Genomic DNA, 17,132 nt, shown 5'->3' on the forward strand with positions numbered 1-17,132 from the left:
CTGAGCCAAGCAACACTAAACGACGACGACAACAAATTACATTTGTTTTAGCGTCTTTCGCGTCAGGAGGACGTCCCAAAGGTGCGAATCTCAGCATTTCACGATGAACTCAACTGAGCTCGATTTGCTCTCTTCCCCGTCACTTGCTCACCTCTTCTGTACAATGAGATTGATGTTCCTCAGAGCCACGTACTGCACCTCGGGCTCGCCAGAGAGCAGGGTGACCAGGGTGGGGCCAGCTTCTTCAGGATGGTATTGTAGTACTCGGACTCCTTGGGGAGGAGCTCGATGAACTTCATTAGCACTTTCACGGCAGAGAGGACCACGGCAGAGTTGGCGTGGGACAGGCGTGGAGTCACCCTCTCGCAGATACTGAGGTGTGGAGGATAAAAGCACAAGATTATAACGATAGATAACAATAATCCTTGCAATTGATGTAGCATCTTATCACATGATTGAGACATCTCAAAACCCCTCACGGATTTAACCGTAAAGTGCAGTGACTGTATATTTTGTGGGTGAAACGCGGCAACCAATTGCACAGCAGTGTTCCACAAACAGTCATGGAGTGAGTGACCAATTTATTTATTTGAAGAAATCATTACCCCGGGAATGCGATCGTCAATGGACTAACATCCGGGTTCCTGCTAGATAAACAGAGACGTGTGGAATAAGGAACCTGACTTGGCCGGGAATCGAGCCCAGGTCCTCTTGCTTGAGGCGAGTGCTCTCACCACTATGCTACAGGACTCCACAATACGCATCTTTGCCTACAATCATCCGAACTTAATCAAATCTGCCACTTTCCCTGAGTGACCCACCCCGGCCCGCTGTGACTTGTGGCAGTGACTGGCTCAGGCAGCCACACACAGTACCGGCTCACCTCTGCGCCTCGCGCTCATCCTTAGGATTGTAGTTGGACAGGCAGTCCAGGATGAAGATCTGCCCCCACTCAGTGCACTCGTTCAGAGCCGTGATCAGCTTGTTGATGTTCTGCGGATTCAGGTCCAGCAGGTTGCTGTTGGGGTGAGACTCGCTGATCTCAGACAAGGCAGCTACAGCATTTGCCACCACCTGGGGGCAGGGAGATTAAGAGCATAATAATAATAATACTAGTGTTGTTGTTGTAATACTGGCTTTTGATACAGCGCCTTATCACACGTCTTCGAGCTGTCTCAAAGTGCTCCACAGAATATACCGAGAAGTGAATTGACTATATGGTTTGTAGACAAGAACATAAGAATTGCTAGGTCCATCCAGTTCGCCTTCCACCATCCTGGCAGTCGAATGCGCACGTCATGTCCCAAACTTACACTGTGTCTCCCACGATATTATTTCCTGAAAGAAATCAATCTAATTTGCTTTTGAAAGATTTTTAAAAATCCTCAACTGAAAACAATAGGCAGCTTTCAGCCCTTCAGTTCGTTTTTTAAAAAATATTAGCAGCATCGCTTTGGCACCAAATTTTCAAATTACTACTGTGTATCTGGTTTTACATGGATTGACGTGGGAAATTCATGGAGTCACTGACTGGCAGATTACTGAGGGGCGGAAGATAAAAGTACAAGATTATTTTGTACTGATTAAGATGATTCAATCGTAATTAGCTCTACCACTTTGGTTGATTTGATTAAGATCGGATAATCTTGTGCTTTTATCACTGGGTACCGAGCAAGTGGGAAGAGACGTCATCAGGAGCAAAGCAATCAAATGATGAGGTAGGTTTTTAGGAAAGTAGGCAGTGCTGATCAGGGTGAGGAATTTGGGGAGATTTTCGGAGTGCTGGATCATTGCAGTCTCAAGCTCAGCCACCAAGGGAAGTGCAACAGCTCAGAGAGCTCAGCTCAGACAAAACAGAGAGTGGTGTTAATAATAATAATCCTTCCATTTGATATAGCGCTTTATTACGTCTTCGAGACGTCTCAAAGCGCTTCACAGAATATACTGTAAAGTGAATTGACTGTATATTTTGTGGGTGAAACTCGGCAGCCAATCGCGCACAGCAGTGCCCCACAAACAGTGGCGGATTGAGTAAATTATTATAATTTTCTGTTTATTTGTTTGATCGGACACAGATGTGCATCAAGCGCATCTTCCTCTCGCGCGCACTCACTCTCTCCCCCGACCCACATTCCCTATGGCCTGGCAGAAAATTGATTGATCAGGAAAGAATAACAGCACAAACTCAAATCAGTCACTCCAAATGACCCAACACTGCTCACCCCACAAGCACGTGCAATTGACTTGGCAGCCCCTTTCAATCAACTCACACCAACAATACGCACTGTTCACTTCCTGGCAATAGCCTACGTATTAAGATGCAGCCAGGCCTGAAAACATTGCAAGTAAATGGGGCATCGCTGGGCAAATTGCCTGCAACATATTCACCTCAGTGCTAGCTGAAGGCGTTTCCGAAAATGCTCAATGAAGTTTTCTCTTGTGTGAGAGGCGCTATCAATATGTAAATTGCTGCTGTCCCACCCAGGAAGCTGGCAGTGGTGAAAAACTGAATCGGAAGACAGCTTGCACTCATATGTCCTGTTGAACATTCCAATCGGAAGCACACACACACATAAAGGCTGATCGAATCTATCGTGCACTGGTTCCTTAGTTTAAACTCCTTTAAGGATCGGAAGGACGTCTTAGTTCTCAAGACGTGACTGCACTGTACAATCTTAAATTCAGAGCCAAGCTGGTTAGAAATGAGATCAGATGGAACTTTTTCACCCGCAGAGGGTTGTGAAAATATGGATGCATTGCCAAATCCCTCAGTAAAGTATAATAGGATTAGCTGAACAAATTACAACATTAAAAGGTTCATGGTGAGGGGGAGGCACAGGTGCCAGGAAAAAAGGCACTGTACCCCACTGGAAGTAAAAAAAAAGGTAAACATCTTTATGTAAACATCTTCAGGAGAAGAAGGAAGAAAATTTGATCTGCACAAAGGACAACAGTCAAAGCAGCCTTGATGTTCCTTTTAAATCGATTAATTAAAGAAAATAGGACCTAAAATGAATGTATTGTAGAATCGATAAGGCTTAATGTGTGTGTGCTTCCAATGCTGCGCACTCCAATCGGAATATCCAGCAGGATGAAAATTGCGCCATTATAACAAGACCAAGGCTACCCGATCAAAGCCACTGGAAGTTGTGTTTAGAATCACAAAGGACGCAATTCAAACAGTCAATGAGTTGAAACAACACTGATGTCATAGAGACAACCTTGGGGACAGGCTGGTCATGTCCCTTAGAGATTCAAGAACCTTAGAACACCCACGCGCGCACGCACAGATGACTTCTCTCGATTTCATCACTGTTTATGTGCAGCCAGTAAAGCACTACAGCGAGCCTTTTAAAACCAACAAGCAGAATGAGTTAGTATTGAAAGCTAAAGCCTCCAAATACCACCCACTGATCTGATCTGTAAAGCAGGTTATTGCTAGGATTGGTGCAATAATAACATTAGGATTATTGTTATCGTACTCTTAGAAATCAGAGTCATGGTGGGAGGGTACGAGAAAAAAAAGTTTGGGAAGGTGTTAATAGCAGCTAGAGAAAATTATCACAACACAGAGCTCTGATAGACCCAAGGCTAGCTGTATAAACACAGCAATTCCTTTAGATAATGATTAATAAATGATTCCTTTAGTTTGTTGGCAGACAGTACCATCTAGTGGTAGTGGAAACACCATTACAATTCTGGAACTTTGCTAAACACAGTGTATTAATGAATTCACCGAATGGGTGATAACCTCAATCCTATATTCCCAACGACCAAGGACGGAAGACAACATGGGGTTGGTACGAGGAAGAGGTTAGAGGGAGAAAGGGAAGGGAGTGAGCACAACGGTGAACCAACTTGGGCTGAACAATCAATCCGCAGATTGTATTAGGAAATTCCGAGTGGGTGAGATGGTCGAGAACTGAAAGCAATGACATTTCTTTCATACATTTGAAGCAGAGTCTTCGGGAGGATGGATGTGGTGACAGGACCTTCCCTGAGCAGGACTGGGAATGTCTGGCCTCAAGATGGATTTGATTGAGCACGAGCAGAGACCGGCAGACATTAGTGGGTAGATTGTCTGAGGAGCCACGACACAGGTTTCCTTTGTTCCAGTGACAGAATAATTCTGCTATTGCATTGTGATCGATGGGTCAAACAGCTCACCTTCAGCCTCTTCCCGACATTAAGTAAAAGGGTTGGAATGAAAGAACTTGGCAAGGTGGAGAGATTGGGGTGATGGGGTTGGGGTAGGTAGTGGTGGGGGGGAGGGGGGATGGTTAAGAGTGTTCCAGAATTTCGGGGGTGTCGTGGCTGAAAGCGAGACCGTGCTTAGAGATAACAGTCAGTGCTCCAGTCGCTGTGCAACCATAGTGTGAGAGATTCGAGTGGTTTGCCTGTTGTAACACAATTGCGTCCGCCTGTAAACAGATAGATGAAGAGATTACCATGGGGTTGGAGTCAGCGATCAGGTCCCGCAGGGAGTCGAGGAAACCCTGGTCCTCCACCATCTGGGCGTTGATGTCGTGTAGCTTGGCGACGCACACAGCGGCAGTTTTACGTACGTATGGGTCCTCGTCCTTAAGACACTTGCGGAGCGGCTCGCACAGGTACTCCGTGATCTTGTCCACACGGATGCATCCCATGGTGCGGACCGCCAGGGCTCGGATCAGAGGGTTCGGGTCCTCACAATCCTGTTGAGAAACGAGACGCGTTACTAAAACCCGCGCTCCCTCTGGGCAGAGACGATAAATCTTGCGTTCGGTGCGACGCCTTTCGCTTGGAGTGAACATCTCAAAGCGCTTTGCAGGATTTACTGTGATACGTAGTGACTGTGATACGTATGCTGCAGGGTCAGCTCCCTGACGCAGTGCTGCTTCTGCACTGAACTGACACGGACTGAACTGACATTTTTTGTGGGCCTTAGATTATCAAGACTAGCTTTGTGTCACCACAAGGAATAAACGTGCAAACCTAACGCACAGCTCCCGAACTCTCAACGGTGCTTTCAGGCTGGTATTGAATTAAACCACCATTCGTCTTTATTAATGATAATCCTTGCATTTGATATGGTAGCTTATCACGTCGTTGGGACGTCTCAAAGCGCTTTGCAGTAAAGTGAACTGACTGTATTTGGTGGGCGAGCTTTACCTTGACAAAGCTGTTGACAGCCATGATGGCCATGTCGGGTTGGTTCTTGGCATAGTTCATGAGGTAGAGATACACAAGCTTCTTCAGCTCCAGGTTGTCTGTCTGCATACAGTTCACCACATCCGGGAAGAGAGAACTGCACAAAACATGGAGAAGACGGGATCTGCTTAGCTCCGCTTGTGGGCCATCGAACGTGGAGGAGGGAGAGGAGAACTTTTGGCACATTATCTCAGCATCAGCACCATCCCTCCCCTCTCCCTCCTCCCGCCCTAACCTATCCCACCCACAACGAAAACCTGTAAGAATAAGATCAAAGCTCCTTGCATTTTTCACGTGGACATGGGGCCATCATCTGCCCAACATGTTGTCCCATCAAGCATCAACAACAAAATTATATTTGTATAAGGAAGAATATATTGTGTACCCCCTCGCCCCTTCCCACCAAGATCTCACTCTCATCCAGCCTGTCAGTGAACAGAGGAACATGGGAAAGGGAGGAAGTTATTCAGCCTGTCAAGCCTGACTCAATTTGTTTAAATCCCATTTCCCACCTCTCCCTCATCCTTAGGTCACAACTGAAGAGACTCCATAGCAAAAGGCAGCATTTTTATATGCAAGACCTCGCACTGCTTTTGCAAAGGATTAAATCCCACTCACCCAGAATCTCTTTCGCGGTCGATCTAGTTAAGCCCGAAACGTGGATCGGTCCTTGCAATTTGTGGCGTGTAATGTTTTGGCGGCAACACACATTTTTCGTTAACTTTTTGCCAAGGAACCGCCATTAGCCCGAGCCAATTGCATCTTCCCACCTCGGAAAAGCTTTTTGCTTCGACCTTCTTTTGAGCACCTTCCCACGGTTGCCTTGCCGACAAGCCTTAGCACCCCAGGGTGCTGATGAACACGAGCGCGGTTGCTAAACTGCAACACAGCCGCAGCAACTGTGCAGCTTCCAGGTGCCTGAGCCAAATCCCCCCCCACAGCCACCCCATCAAAATTCCTATAAATGTACTCCACTTTAGATCCATATCCTCTCTCTCTCTCTCTCTCTCTCTGCGGATGGACGTAGCATATCAATATTATTAAAGGTCAAATCTAAACTCGATACCACATAAAAAGGCGGAAATTGAGATGTGCTGAGGAGGTAATGAAATCTGAGGAGCTCCCACTCTGGACTCTGCAGATCACACGCTCACTCCAACAATAAGACTCCCTGAATCCCAAGCAGCAGGTTCCCAATCGTTACTCGTCCCACCTCACGTCCTTGCCGACCGTCATGGCGGCGATGACCTTCTTCACTGCCTCCTTCCTCTTCTCTTTCTTCTCATTGTTCAGCTCAGCCTTCAGTTCGAATATCTCTCCTGGAACAGAGTGTGCAATACCGGAGACGCACGATTTTAGCTTCATTTGCGCTCTCTCCACAGTCTAAGGAGCGTGTGGGTGTGTGTGTTATTTGTTTTGTCTCACATACACACACACTCTCTCGCTCTCTCCCCCCCATCCGACACCCTCCACTCAGAATCAACCCAGCGGCAAGCCCACAAAACCTACCCTCAGCCCACACAGACCTCTTCTTCCTCGCCATTCCACCCCCACCCCGATTCACAACCCAAAACACACCCTTTCTGAACACAGATGGCTCCCAATCTGTGCTAACTCCACTCCCTATCTACCAGATGGCATACACCCACACACAGAGGTGCACATCCACACACACAGAGACACACACACACATAGAAGCACACACCCACACACAGAGACACACGCACTCACCCACCCACCCACAGAGGTGCACACACACACACACACACACACACACACATACATACACAGAGGCACACACACATACGCGTGTATTTGCTGGCTCCATTGCTCCTCCACAAACAGTCCTGCACAGATGTGGACACATGTCACGACACCTTCACATTCACATTGGAGTTAACAAGGCCGTGGTTTCATTCTGTGCTGAAAACCGTCTGTAAGACCACTGTACAATATGCAAAGCAAGGGGATTCGGCTGTGAGGCAGAACCTACCTTTCTTATTAGTCGTGAAATACTTTGAGTCGGTCATGGTGGCAGATACCTCTAACTACCTGTAAAAATAAACATTTTACAATGAGCTCTATTCAAGGTGTTTTTTTTTCCATAAGCCACTCTTCAGCAACAGGCCATAACTCAGCACTGAGCTTTCAGCTGACAGTCACTGGCTGCTGTGCTGGGGTAGCAGGAGGTTTAAGCAAATAATGAACTGTACGCCTCAGGAAAAAGACCATTTTTGGGGGACGGAGGAGAAAGCGAGGGAGGAGGGAAAGGATCTCAGGAGTATTGCTGAAAATTGGAGACAGCTGAGAAACAAGCATTTGATTAGAGAAAAGGTTTTCAGTTTGTTTACGAATTTGTGTTCAGAGAGGGGGAGGATGCTGAAAGTTTAAACAGCTCATTTTATTCCATGACTTGGTCTCAATGCAAACCATAACTGAAGCCCGTTTTTAAAACCCTACCTCTTGAACTATTTCTTTAGTCACCTTCCCCTTCTTCTGGCTTTTCCCATCTCTCTCTACAAGCTATACTGCTCTGATAAAACACTTTACTGAGATGTTATCCCACGTGGAAAGATGAACAGAGCTATATTGGGTAAACTGGAATTATAAATTGTCATAAAAGGCACTCAGAAAAACAGTAAAATGGCAGGTGTTGGAAACAGAAAAGTCAAAATGGTGCAGTGGGATGTGCTCTTATGTTGGGGAGGATTAAGGTGCATCTTTGTCAGATCATCTGCATCTGGGACTGTGCCAGATGTTAATGTTTGCTATGAAAATACAATCGACATACACGATCCAGGCTAACAAGGCAGCGCAGTCCAGGATTAATGTTGAAAGGTTTATCATTCGGATCAGACATTCAACCAAGAGAAGTTTTTTAAAAAAGTATCGGTGTATCGTCTGCCTGTCCTTGGATAAAAGAAATCCTAGGAAGAGCAGGAATTTGTGAAAAAACAATAATAATGTTGTTCAAATCCTTAATGGCGCAGATTAGTTGCAATGTTTCCCTACATAATAATCACTGCACTAAAAAGCAACTCAAGTATGTTGAGATGCTGACATTATAAATCAAATGCAAGCATCATCATCCCTTAACTTGGCAGGAGCAACATTCACCCAAATAATTTCCTTTTCCAAGGGGAAAACGCACACAAACACGCACATACATGAGGAGCTTCAGATTCAACATCACATTTGAATGTGTTAATTCATTGAAATGGTTAAAAAAAAACACAGCATGTTCCCTTCACAGATCTGGTGTGAAAGTCTGCTGAATGCAGAACACTCGGCACATACATTGAGGAGTTTGTGCATTAGAACCCTCCCGATGTCGCTGTCACCAAGTTCTGATCAATATCTTACTTTCAGCAGAATTAGGCAAAACAATTTGTTGTGCCATCTCATTTGAGAATTGTGGGGTTTACCTTGTGCAGATGAGATGCCACACTCACACAGTCCAGCTCCCCAGACAGCCCAATTATACTCACTTACACTTCGCTCACTGAACAATAGGAAGATTGTGTTTTCAATCGTTTTCCCTACTTGTTTCATCACAGTTTCGCCAGCAAAAGCCCTGAAGACGGTTATGAGGTGAATGATCTCTTTTATCTGGGGAATTACTGGCCGTGACCCTGGAGAAAAACCTCCCTTCTATTTCCCGGTAGCCTCATCACACAGGATCCGTAACATCCACCTGATCGAGCACAGAACAGCTTGGTGTAACGTCTCATCCGAAGGATGGCACTTCTGACAATTGCAGTTCCCCCCTCACCCCCACCCTTAAAAGCACTGTACTGGTGTGTCAGTCCTGAACCGTGATCTCAACGTCCCCAACTGGGGCGGGGGGCGGCGCGGCAGAGGAGAGAAGAAACGGGAGAAACAGGGAACTCAAACCCACAAAGCTTCTGATCCGGAGGCAAGAGTGCAACCGGCTGAGCCAAGGTGACGCAGTACAACCGGCAGGACATTTTGAAGAGCCTGTTAAATAAAATGGAGGGGTTTGGGAGGAGTGGGGAAGGGTGTGGGGGGGGGGGGGTGAATGAAGAGTGAAGCACGAGTAGACAGAGGCGGAAAGAGAAAAGACCAAGGAGCAGCCGGCTGCTCCGAGCGTCAGGGCCTGGGCTTCGGGGAAGGGGAAGGAAAGAGAAGACGCGCCCTTAAACCTTCTCTCTTGGTCTCTCTGTGGCTAATAATAATAATAATAATAATAATAATAATTCTGGCATTCGATGCTCTGATGAAACAGAACTGACAGAAGGGAAGGAAGGAGTCACAGGCGCTCACACCCACCAGAGACCATGGCCATTGTTTCAGGAGAGAAAGGGGGGGGGGAACAATTATCATTATTATTATTATTATTATTTATTATTATTATTAGTAGTAGTAGTAACAAGAACATGAAACGCAGCCACGATTTCCTGGGCTTCCTGACAGGGACCGAATGACACCCCCTCACCCACCCATTGCCCCCCTCGGGGTTGGGGTGGGAAAGGCCTGACAGCCCCTAACCCTAAGCAAACCCCTCTCCCTTGAGGTTTATTTTCTTTTCACCGGGAGCCCGGGTTTACCGGCGGTGGCGGCGGCCCACCCCACCCCGGGCCCGCCCCGCCCGCCCTCCCGGGGGGGGGGGAGGGTAGGCAGCGCCGGGTCGCGGCTCAGGCCGGTGTGGGAGGAGAGAGAGAGAGAGAGAGAGACTGACTGACCCGGTCCCGGTCCCGGGCTGTGCGGCGGCGGCGGCGGCGGAGGAGGAGGAGGAGGCGGAGAAGCTGCGGTGGAGCGAGTTCCGTACCCGGAGTGGAGAAGGCGACGCACCGACTGGGCGGAGGCGGTACGTCGGGTAATAGGGTCCCCGGATCGCCTGTGCGCCGGGCAAAGGGTCCCCCCCCCCCCTCCACCCACCACCACCACCACCACCTCGAGGGAGGAGCTAATGCCAATCCCAGGGGGCGGCTGATACACTGTGGAACAATACAGTAATAATAATAATAATAATAATAATAATAATAATAACCCTACAGCGGCTTATTACGTCGTTGAGGCGCCTCAGGGGGATTCTCGGGACACGCTGCGAAGCGGGGCGGGGGGGGGACTGTCTGCGCAGCTTTGGGGGGGGCGAAGCTCGGCAGCCAGGCAGCGTCCCCCCGGCGAGACGGCGCACGTTATCGATGGCTTATCTGGCCAGCGGGAGGTCCCGCGGCCCCTTACGCGCGGAAAAGGCTGGCGCAGGGGAGGCGGTGGGGGCGGGGACGTTGCCGGGAGCCGAAAATGCGAATTAAAAATGACTGATTCGGTCACGCAATCCGCAACTGTGTGTGGCACACCGACCGCTGTGCGCAATCGGAGTGTATACACACATGTGTGTATATATATATGTATGATACATGTTGTATTTTTTGAAGATCTCTCATTTTATTCTCTGTGTGAAAACATACTGTTTTGTTACGCCTGTTACCGTGCACACGGGGCTCTTTGTTCTCACCGAATAAATACTAATGTGCGTTCACAGCGAGCCGATACGGGAGGTCGGTGGTTTTAAATTTTAAATGGCTCTGGAACTCCATCCCCCAGTGCCTTCGCCGCCTCCTCTCTTTCCTCCTTCAAGGCCGGTCTGAAGACCTTTCTCTTTGACCTTCAGCCTTCAGCTCCCCTCTCGACTCTCTACCCCTCCTCGCTCCCTCCCTTCCCTCCCCTCACCCTGACCATTTCCCCCCAATGCTCGGGTCCTGACCCAACTGTACAGCGCCTTGGGACGTCCTCCCGACGTGAAAGGCGCTCAATAAATGGAATCTTGTTGTTGTTGTTGTTGTTAAATACAGAATGCCGAGCCGAGGAGGGGGCACGGGGGATTATTTCACTGGTATGTGGTTAATAACCTTGCCAATGTGGACTTGCAATTGGAAAATATACTACACGTCCACTCGGGGGTGTATTACAACCACAGTAATGTGATGGGTAGGATCCAAAAGTGAACACCCTGCAGAGGCTTGTTGTAGGAAAGCCAACAGACTCAGACTGAAAAGTAGATCTTTTATTTCAATCAAATCGTTACACACGATCAAGCATTTTTGTTTTAAAAAATCCTCTTTGCACGGCTTCCAATCTTTACCAATCCTCCGGGTAAAATCGGTCATCCCCTTCGGCGCCGTTTGTGGGACGTTGCCCTACCAAATTGGCCGCCGTGTTTGCACGGTCCGCGCTCCCCGACAGCAATCCCGACCGTGCGTGATCGAGCCTGGCACGCGGAGCACTGGAAGGGCTTCTCCTCGGTGGGAAAGAGCCGATCTCTCTTCTCTCACCCCCACTCCCCAGCCCTCCCCCTCCCGGTGTGGATCCATGCGGATTGGACCCGAAGGACCTCTCGGCCATGTCCTGGAGCACACCATTGAGAGGAAGTGAGCGAAGGGCTTCGAGGGGTTTCTCCCCCTCGGCTTTCTTATGTTCTTTCAGGAAATAACGTAGTACATTCATAGGCAGTTCGGGATGTGCCGGCGACCGCCAGGAATGTGGAAGGCGAACTAGACGGACCTCGGCCATCTTTCCCGCGAGCATTTCTTATGGCTCAGGAAGGTCCTCTCCCCCTCCCCCTCCCCGCTCCGCAGGTGCGGACACACGGGTGGGTTTCCAGGCGAGAGCGGCGGGAGAACCCCAGACCCCACTGCCCCCAGACCCGGGAGTCCTTCGGTTGTGGCCGGACTCCTCTCTGTCCATTCCCACGTCCGCTTTCTCGCTCCCAACAGTCCGTACGGAGAATCTAACGCCAAAGGGTAAAGCAACTTTCGGACGCGCTGAGGCGGCCGAACGGTCTCGGGTTGTGAAGGGGGAAATTTCGGGACTCGCGCCGGGAATTTTTTCTTTACCGACTGATATCTTCCTACCCCTGGGGGGGGGACACTGGTTGCCCCGGGGGTGGGGGTGGGACACTGAGTGCCCCGGGGGGTGGGGGTGGGACACTGAGTGCCCCGGGGGTGGGGGTGGGACACTGAGTGCCCCGGGGGTGGGGGTGGGACACTGAGTGCCTCTGGGGTGGGGGTGGGACACTGGTTGCCTCTGGGGTGGGGGTGGGACACTGAGTGCCCCTGGGGGTGGGGGTGGGACACTGGTTGCCCCGGGGGGTGGGGTGGGACACTGGTTGCCCCGGGGGGTGGGGTGGGACACTGGTTGCCTCTGGGGTGGGGGTGGGACACTGGTTGCCTCTGGGGTGGGGGTGGGACACTGAGTGCCCGGGGTGGGGGTGGGACACTGGTTGCCCGGGGGGTGGGGGTGGGACACTGGTTGCCCCGGGGGTGGGGGTGGGACACTGGTTGCCCCGGGGGTGGGGGGGACACTGAGTGCCCCGGGGGGTTGGGGGGAGGGACACTGAGTGCCCCGGGGGTGGGGGGTGGAGCAGCATCCGGTGTGCTGACCGTCGCGGCTGCCGGGGTGCGCGGGGGGGGGTTCGGCTGCTACTCGAGGCCGCGGCTCAGCCTCAGGCCCGGGCCCGGGCTCGGGCTCAGGCAATGGCGGAGCGCGGAGCTCACCTGACGGCCGCCGTCAGCCCCGAGCGGCCCAGTATCCTCGAGTTGGCGGCTCAGGACACGCTGTTGGCGGCGGTGCGGCCCGCGGCCCGGCACGTCAGCAAAGTGAGGCCGGGGTCCCGGGGCCTGTGCGTGGCCCCCCCCCCACTGCCCCCAACACTGCCCCCCCCCACTGCCCCAACACTGCCCCAATCCCCCCTCCACTGCCCCCCTCCACTGCCCCCCCCCACTGCCCCCAACACTGCCCCCCCCCACTGCCCCCCTCCACTGCCCCCCCCACTGCCCCCCTCCACTGCCCCATTCCCCCCTCCACTGCCCCCCACTGCCCCCAACACTGCCCCCCCCCACTGCCCCCCACTGCCCCCCCCACTGCCCCCAACTGCCCCCCCCCTGCCCCCCCACTGCCCCAATCCCCCCCCACTGCCCCCCCACTGCCCCAATCCCCCCACTGCCCCCCCCACTGCCCCAATCCCCCCTCCACTGCCCCCAATCCCCCCCCCACTGCCCCCCCCACTGCCCCCCACTGCCCAATCCCCCCCTCCACTGCCCCCAATCCCCCCCCACTGCCCCCAATCCACTGCCCCCCCCCACTGCCCCAATCCCCCCCCACTGCCCCCCCCACTGCTCCCAATCCCCCCTCCACTGCCCCCAATTCCCCCCTCCACTGCCCCCAATTCCCCCCCCACTGCCCCAATCCCCCCTCCACTGCCCCCAATCCCCCCTCTCGCTGCCCCCAATTCCCCTCCAATGTCGCCAACGCCCCCCACCCCAATTCGCCCCCATGCCCACAATTCCTCCGCCCCCCCAATGCCCCCCATAAGACACAGCGCCCTATCACGTCTTCGCGACGTCTCAAAGCGCTTCACAGAATACACTGTAAAGTGTCGTGACTGTGTATTTCGTGGGCGAAACTTAATAAGTTGACCGCTCGCTCACCGAAGTAGTGTTTCCGCAAATTTGTTCTGTATTTCCGCCCCCCCCCACCCCTCCCCTTCCCCCCCCCCCCCCCCCCACCCTTCAATCGCAGGCCGTGTCCTCTGGTTCTACTGTTCAGCACCTTATTCATTTGTATTGCAGGCGCTGGCGGAGTCCAATCCCGGCCGCTACGGATTGCTGTGGCGGTGGTTTGACGAGATCTACACGGTGCTGGACCTGCTGCTCCAGCACTACTGCCTGTCCCGGAGCGCCGCCTCCTTCTCCGAGAACTTCTACGGTCTGAAGAGAGTCCCCGCGGGGGTCACGGGACCCTCGGGGCTGGCTTCCCGCGGACTCCCGACCGCCCACCACCTCCGCTCCCTCCTCCTCCTCGTCCTCGTCCCGTACCTGAGGGTCAAGCTGGACAAGCTCTTCGGCAGGCTGAGGGAGGAAGAGGATTACGCCATTCGCTTCCCCGCCTCTCACCGCCAGCGCTTGCACAAGGCCTTTCTCGCGGCCTACCCCTACCTGAACATGGGCTGGGAGGCGTGGTTCCTGGCTCACCAGCTGCTGTACGTGTTCGGGAAGGCACGGCATCATTCGCCCCTGCTACGGCTGGCCAGGGTCCACTTGGTGACTCTCTCCCTTGCAGACGTGCTGGATCTGGAGAAGAGGTCCTCCTCCACCAACGCATCACAGCCCGGGCACAGGTAAAGCGAGGACTGGCATTTTACTTTTGCGACCGCCTTACAACAGCAACAGCTTGCATTTATACAGCGCCCTTCAAACGGGTGCTATATAAATGCACCCTTACGTACGTTGATAGGTTTCCGCATGTGTCAGGCAAAGAAAAATTACCCAACGCCTTATTACTTTGAAACATTTTATCTGGTAGCCCCTAATTTCCTCCCGACGTGAAAGTTGCTATGCAAATGTAATTTTGTTGTTGTTGTAATTTGGCATAGTTGAATCCTCTGTGTATATTAACAACAACAACAAGAACAACATCAACATATTACATTTGTATAGCGCCTTTCACGTGATGATTACGTCCCAAGATGCTATGAGGTCAAATATTTGGACCCGAGCTATGGGTAGGAATAGGAGGGGAGTGAAGGGCAAGGAGGGAAAGCTGAAGGCAGTACCTGGATTATTAACCCTCCCTCTCTCTGTCTCTCTCTATCTTAGTGTGACTGAACAGCTGACCTTCTTCTTTAGCAAAGCATGCGGACGCCTGGCATCTTCCCTATCCACCGGCCTGTCCTTGGGGGTCTTCTTCCTTCAGTTCCTCGAGTGGTGGTACTCAACGGAAAACCAGGAGACTGTGAAGTCGCTGTCCTGCCTCCCAACCCCTCCGCCTCCGGTCCACCTCGACGGACATCTGGCTCCCGCGGCCTTGCCCGCCTTGAAGAGCCTCTGCCCGCTGTGCCGCAAGCCACGGGCCAACCACACCGCCCTCTCCACCTCGGGCCACGTCTTCTGCTATAGGTGCATCTATGCCTACGTCAAGCGCCAACAAAGGTGTCCGATGACTGGCTACCCTTCGGAGCTGCAGCACCTCATTAAACTCTATTCCCCCGAGGGCTGAGCCCGTGAGGCTCAGAGGATCAGGCTATGCTCGATGGCTTGTGCCTCTCCAGCCCCCCACCCCCACCACCCCACCCCATCCGCCTTGGCTTGATTCAGCCAAGTTTGGTTTACAAGCTCTGTTACATCGAAAGGTAATACATTCACTGAGCTGGACTGTGCAACAGTATACTGTTTAAGTAACCTCTGGTAGTCAATGGTGGGTTGCAGCCTGGTGCCAGGATAGGCAATGGCAGATCAGCACTTAGACCAAGTGACAGTTGTAGGCTAAATGCTCTCTCTCTTCCTTCTCACACTCAGTAATATATATGATAATCCTTGCATTTGACAGAGCACCTTATCACGCCAAGAGCACATCTCAAATTCCCCTCAAAAAACAAGACTGAAATTCCGCTGCATTGTGAAAAACATTGCTCTTTTCTCTAAAGTTAATGTCACAAGGATGATTGTAATAGCGGGTGACCTGCGAGAGTCACGTGTCTATTACGCTTACCATTTTAATTAAGACACACTCTCGGTGGCACCACTGAGAGCATCTCAAACTTGTCCATGGCTGAGGGGTTGGAAAGGGAATAAAGCGAGTTTGAATGACCAAAAAAAAAACTTCTCACTGTAAATTTGCACTGGCCACACTGGACTGCATCTTGTGAATTTATCTTGTTAAGAATGAAATCGCACAATTAATAGTTGGGGGTGTGGGGTGAGAACTGAATCTCCCTCTCCCCCAACAGGGAGAAACTACTTTTATTAAAGGGTAGATTTTGTTTTACTGTGATGCTTATTTGTCAAAGATGATTTCCCTCTGTTAGTAACTCCTTGACTTACAGAACATCAGAACGATGGCTCCAATTAGTAATGGAAGCTCGATCAATGCTAAAACCTCAACACTGTAATTCGCAGACACACTAACTTAATCCATTGTTCCTCCCCCTATCCCACTCTGTCTAGACTCAGACTGAACACACACTCAGCTGCACCAGGTACTCTTAACAACAACAACAAATTACATTTACACAGAGCCTTTCACATCAGGAGGAGTCCCAAGGCGCTGGACAGTCAGGGATCCCGACCCGAGCTGGTGGTTGGAATCAGGAGGGGTGGAGGGCAGGGAAAATAAGGGGTGGAGGGCGACCGAAGGCACGGTGAAAGAGACAGCTCTCGAAGGAGGTAAGGGAGGGGGCTACGTGGAGGAACTGTGGGATGTAGTTCCAGAGGGTGGGGGCAGAGAGGCTGAAGGCTTGCCTGCCAATGGTTTGATGGTTTGAACAGTTTAACTCGATTGAGTTTGACTGCGATTGGCGAGGTGTTTGGGCACCGGGTAAATAAAAAGGCCCTCGGAGAGGGAAGAGCGTGGCACAGTATTGTCAAGGGGGCATGACATTGGGCACATCGGGCAGGTCTGTTCTTCTTGCACGTGTCATTCAAAGCTGTCTCTGTCAGCGGCACAGTGGAACTAAGAAGGCAGAATAGCGACAACACTGCTCGCTGTTGTGAGGCTGGAATGTGTGGAGCGGCCGCCGACAGAGCCGGGCTCTCAGCGCCCGCAGACATATGTCAGCAAGGTGTCCTTGGCCTGCTCACTGGCATTGTACGAGCTCATACGGACTCGCAGACAGGCAGGGATTACCAGCCACGAACAATAGGTGTTTTGTGAGGTCGTCTTTGCTACCTTAACCCTTCCAACTACAATCACATCCTCTGTCAGGCATTCGTCCACACGGTTCACCGATGCAACATTGCCGCCGTTTCTATCGATTTGCATATCGTTCCCCCCCCCCCCCCCACCCCGACAGACACACACACACACCTCTAAAGACCTTCCTTTTTGATCGTGCTTATGGTCGGTCGGCTCTCTGCTCTCCCTCTCCCTTTGGCTCGTTGTCAGACTCTGGCGCTGTGAAGTGCTCCGGGACACGACCACGTGTG

The 17,132-nt window shown here is 51.7% G+C and overlaps 2 protein-coding genes across 2 annotated transcripts in view; one reads left to right on the plus strand and one right to left on the minus strand.

Annotated features, from left to right (window-relative positions):
- Positions 1-8,938, minus strand: part of LOC103180611 (adaptor related protein complex 2 subunit beta 1) — a 41,338-nt gene extending 32,400 nt beyond the window's left edge. Inside the window, 8 exon segments of the mRNA XM_042338452.1 lie at positions 152-227; positions 230-372; positions 884-1,074; positions 4,449-4,694; positions 5,152-5,287; positions 6,404-6,509; positions 7,184-7,242; positions 8,734-8,938. Coding sequence (XP_042194386.1) covers positions 152-227; positions 230-372; positions 884-1,074; positions 4,449-4,694; positions 5,152-5,287; positions 6,404-6,509; positions 7,184-7,220 — 935 coding nt within the window. The 5' untranslated portion in view covers positions 7,221-7,242; positions 8,734-8,938.
- Positions 8,939-12,614: 3,676 nt separating this feature from the next.
- pex12 (peroxisomal biogenesis factor 12) lies at positions 12,615-15,809 on the plus strand. Its single transcript, XM_042338453.1, has 3 exons — positions 12,615-12,809; positions 13,782-14,329; positions 14,808-15,809. Exons 1-3 carry the CDS (start codon positions 12,687-12,689, stop codon positions 15,205-15,207), a joined length of 1,071 nt encoding a protein of 356 aa, XP_042194387.1. The 5' UTR covers positions 12,615-12,686; the 3' UTR covers positions 15,208-15,809.
- The last annotated feature ends 1,323 nt before the right edge of the window (positions 15,810-17,132 follow it).

The sequence above is a fragment of the Callorhinchus milii genome, unplaced genomic scaffold (assembly GCF_018977255.1).
Source record: "Callorhinchus milii isolate IMCB2004 unplaced genomic scaffold, IMCB_Cmil_1.0 Scaffold10, whole genome shotgun sequence".
NCBI classification, from domain to species: domain Eukaryota; kingdom Metazoa; phylum Chordata; class Chondrichthyes; order Chimaeriformes; family Callorhinchidae; genus Callorhinchus; species Callorhinchus milii.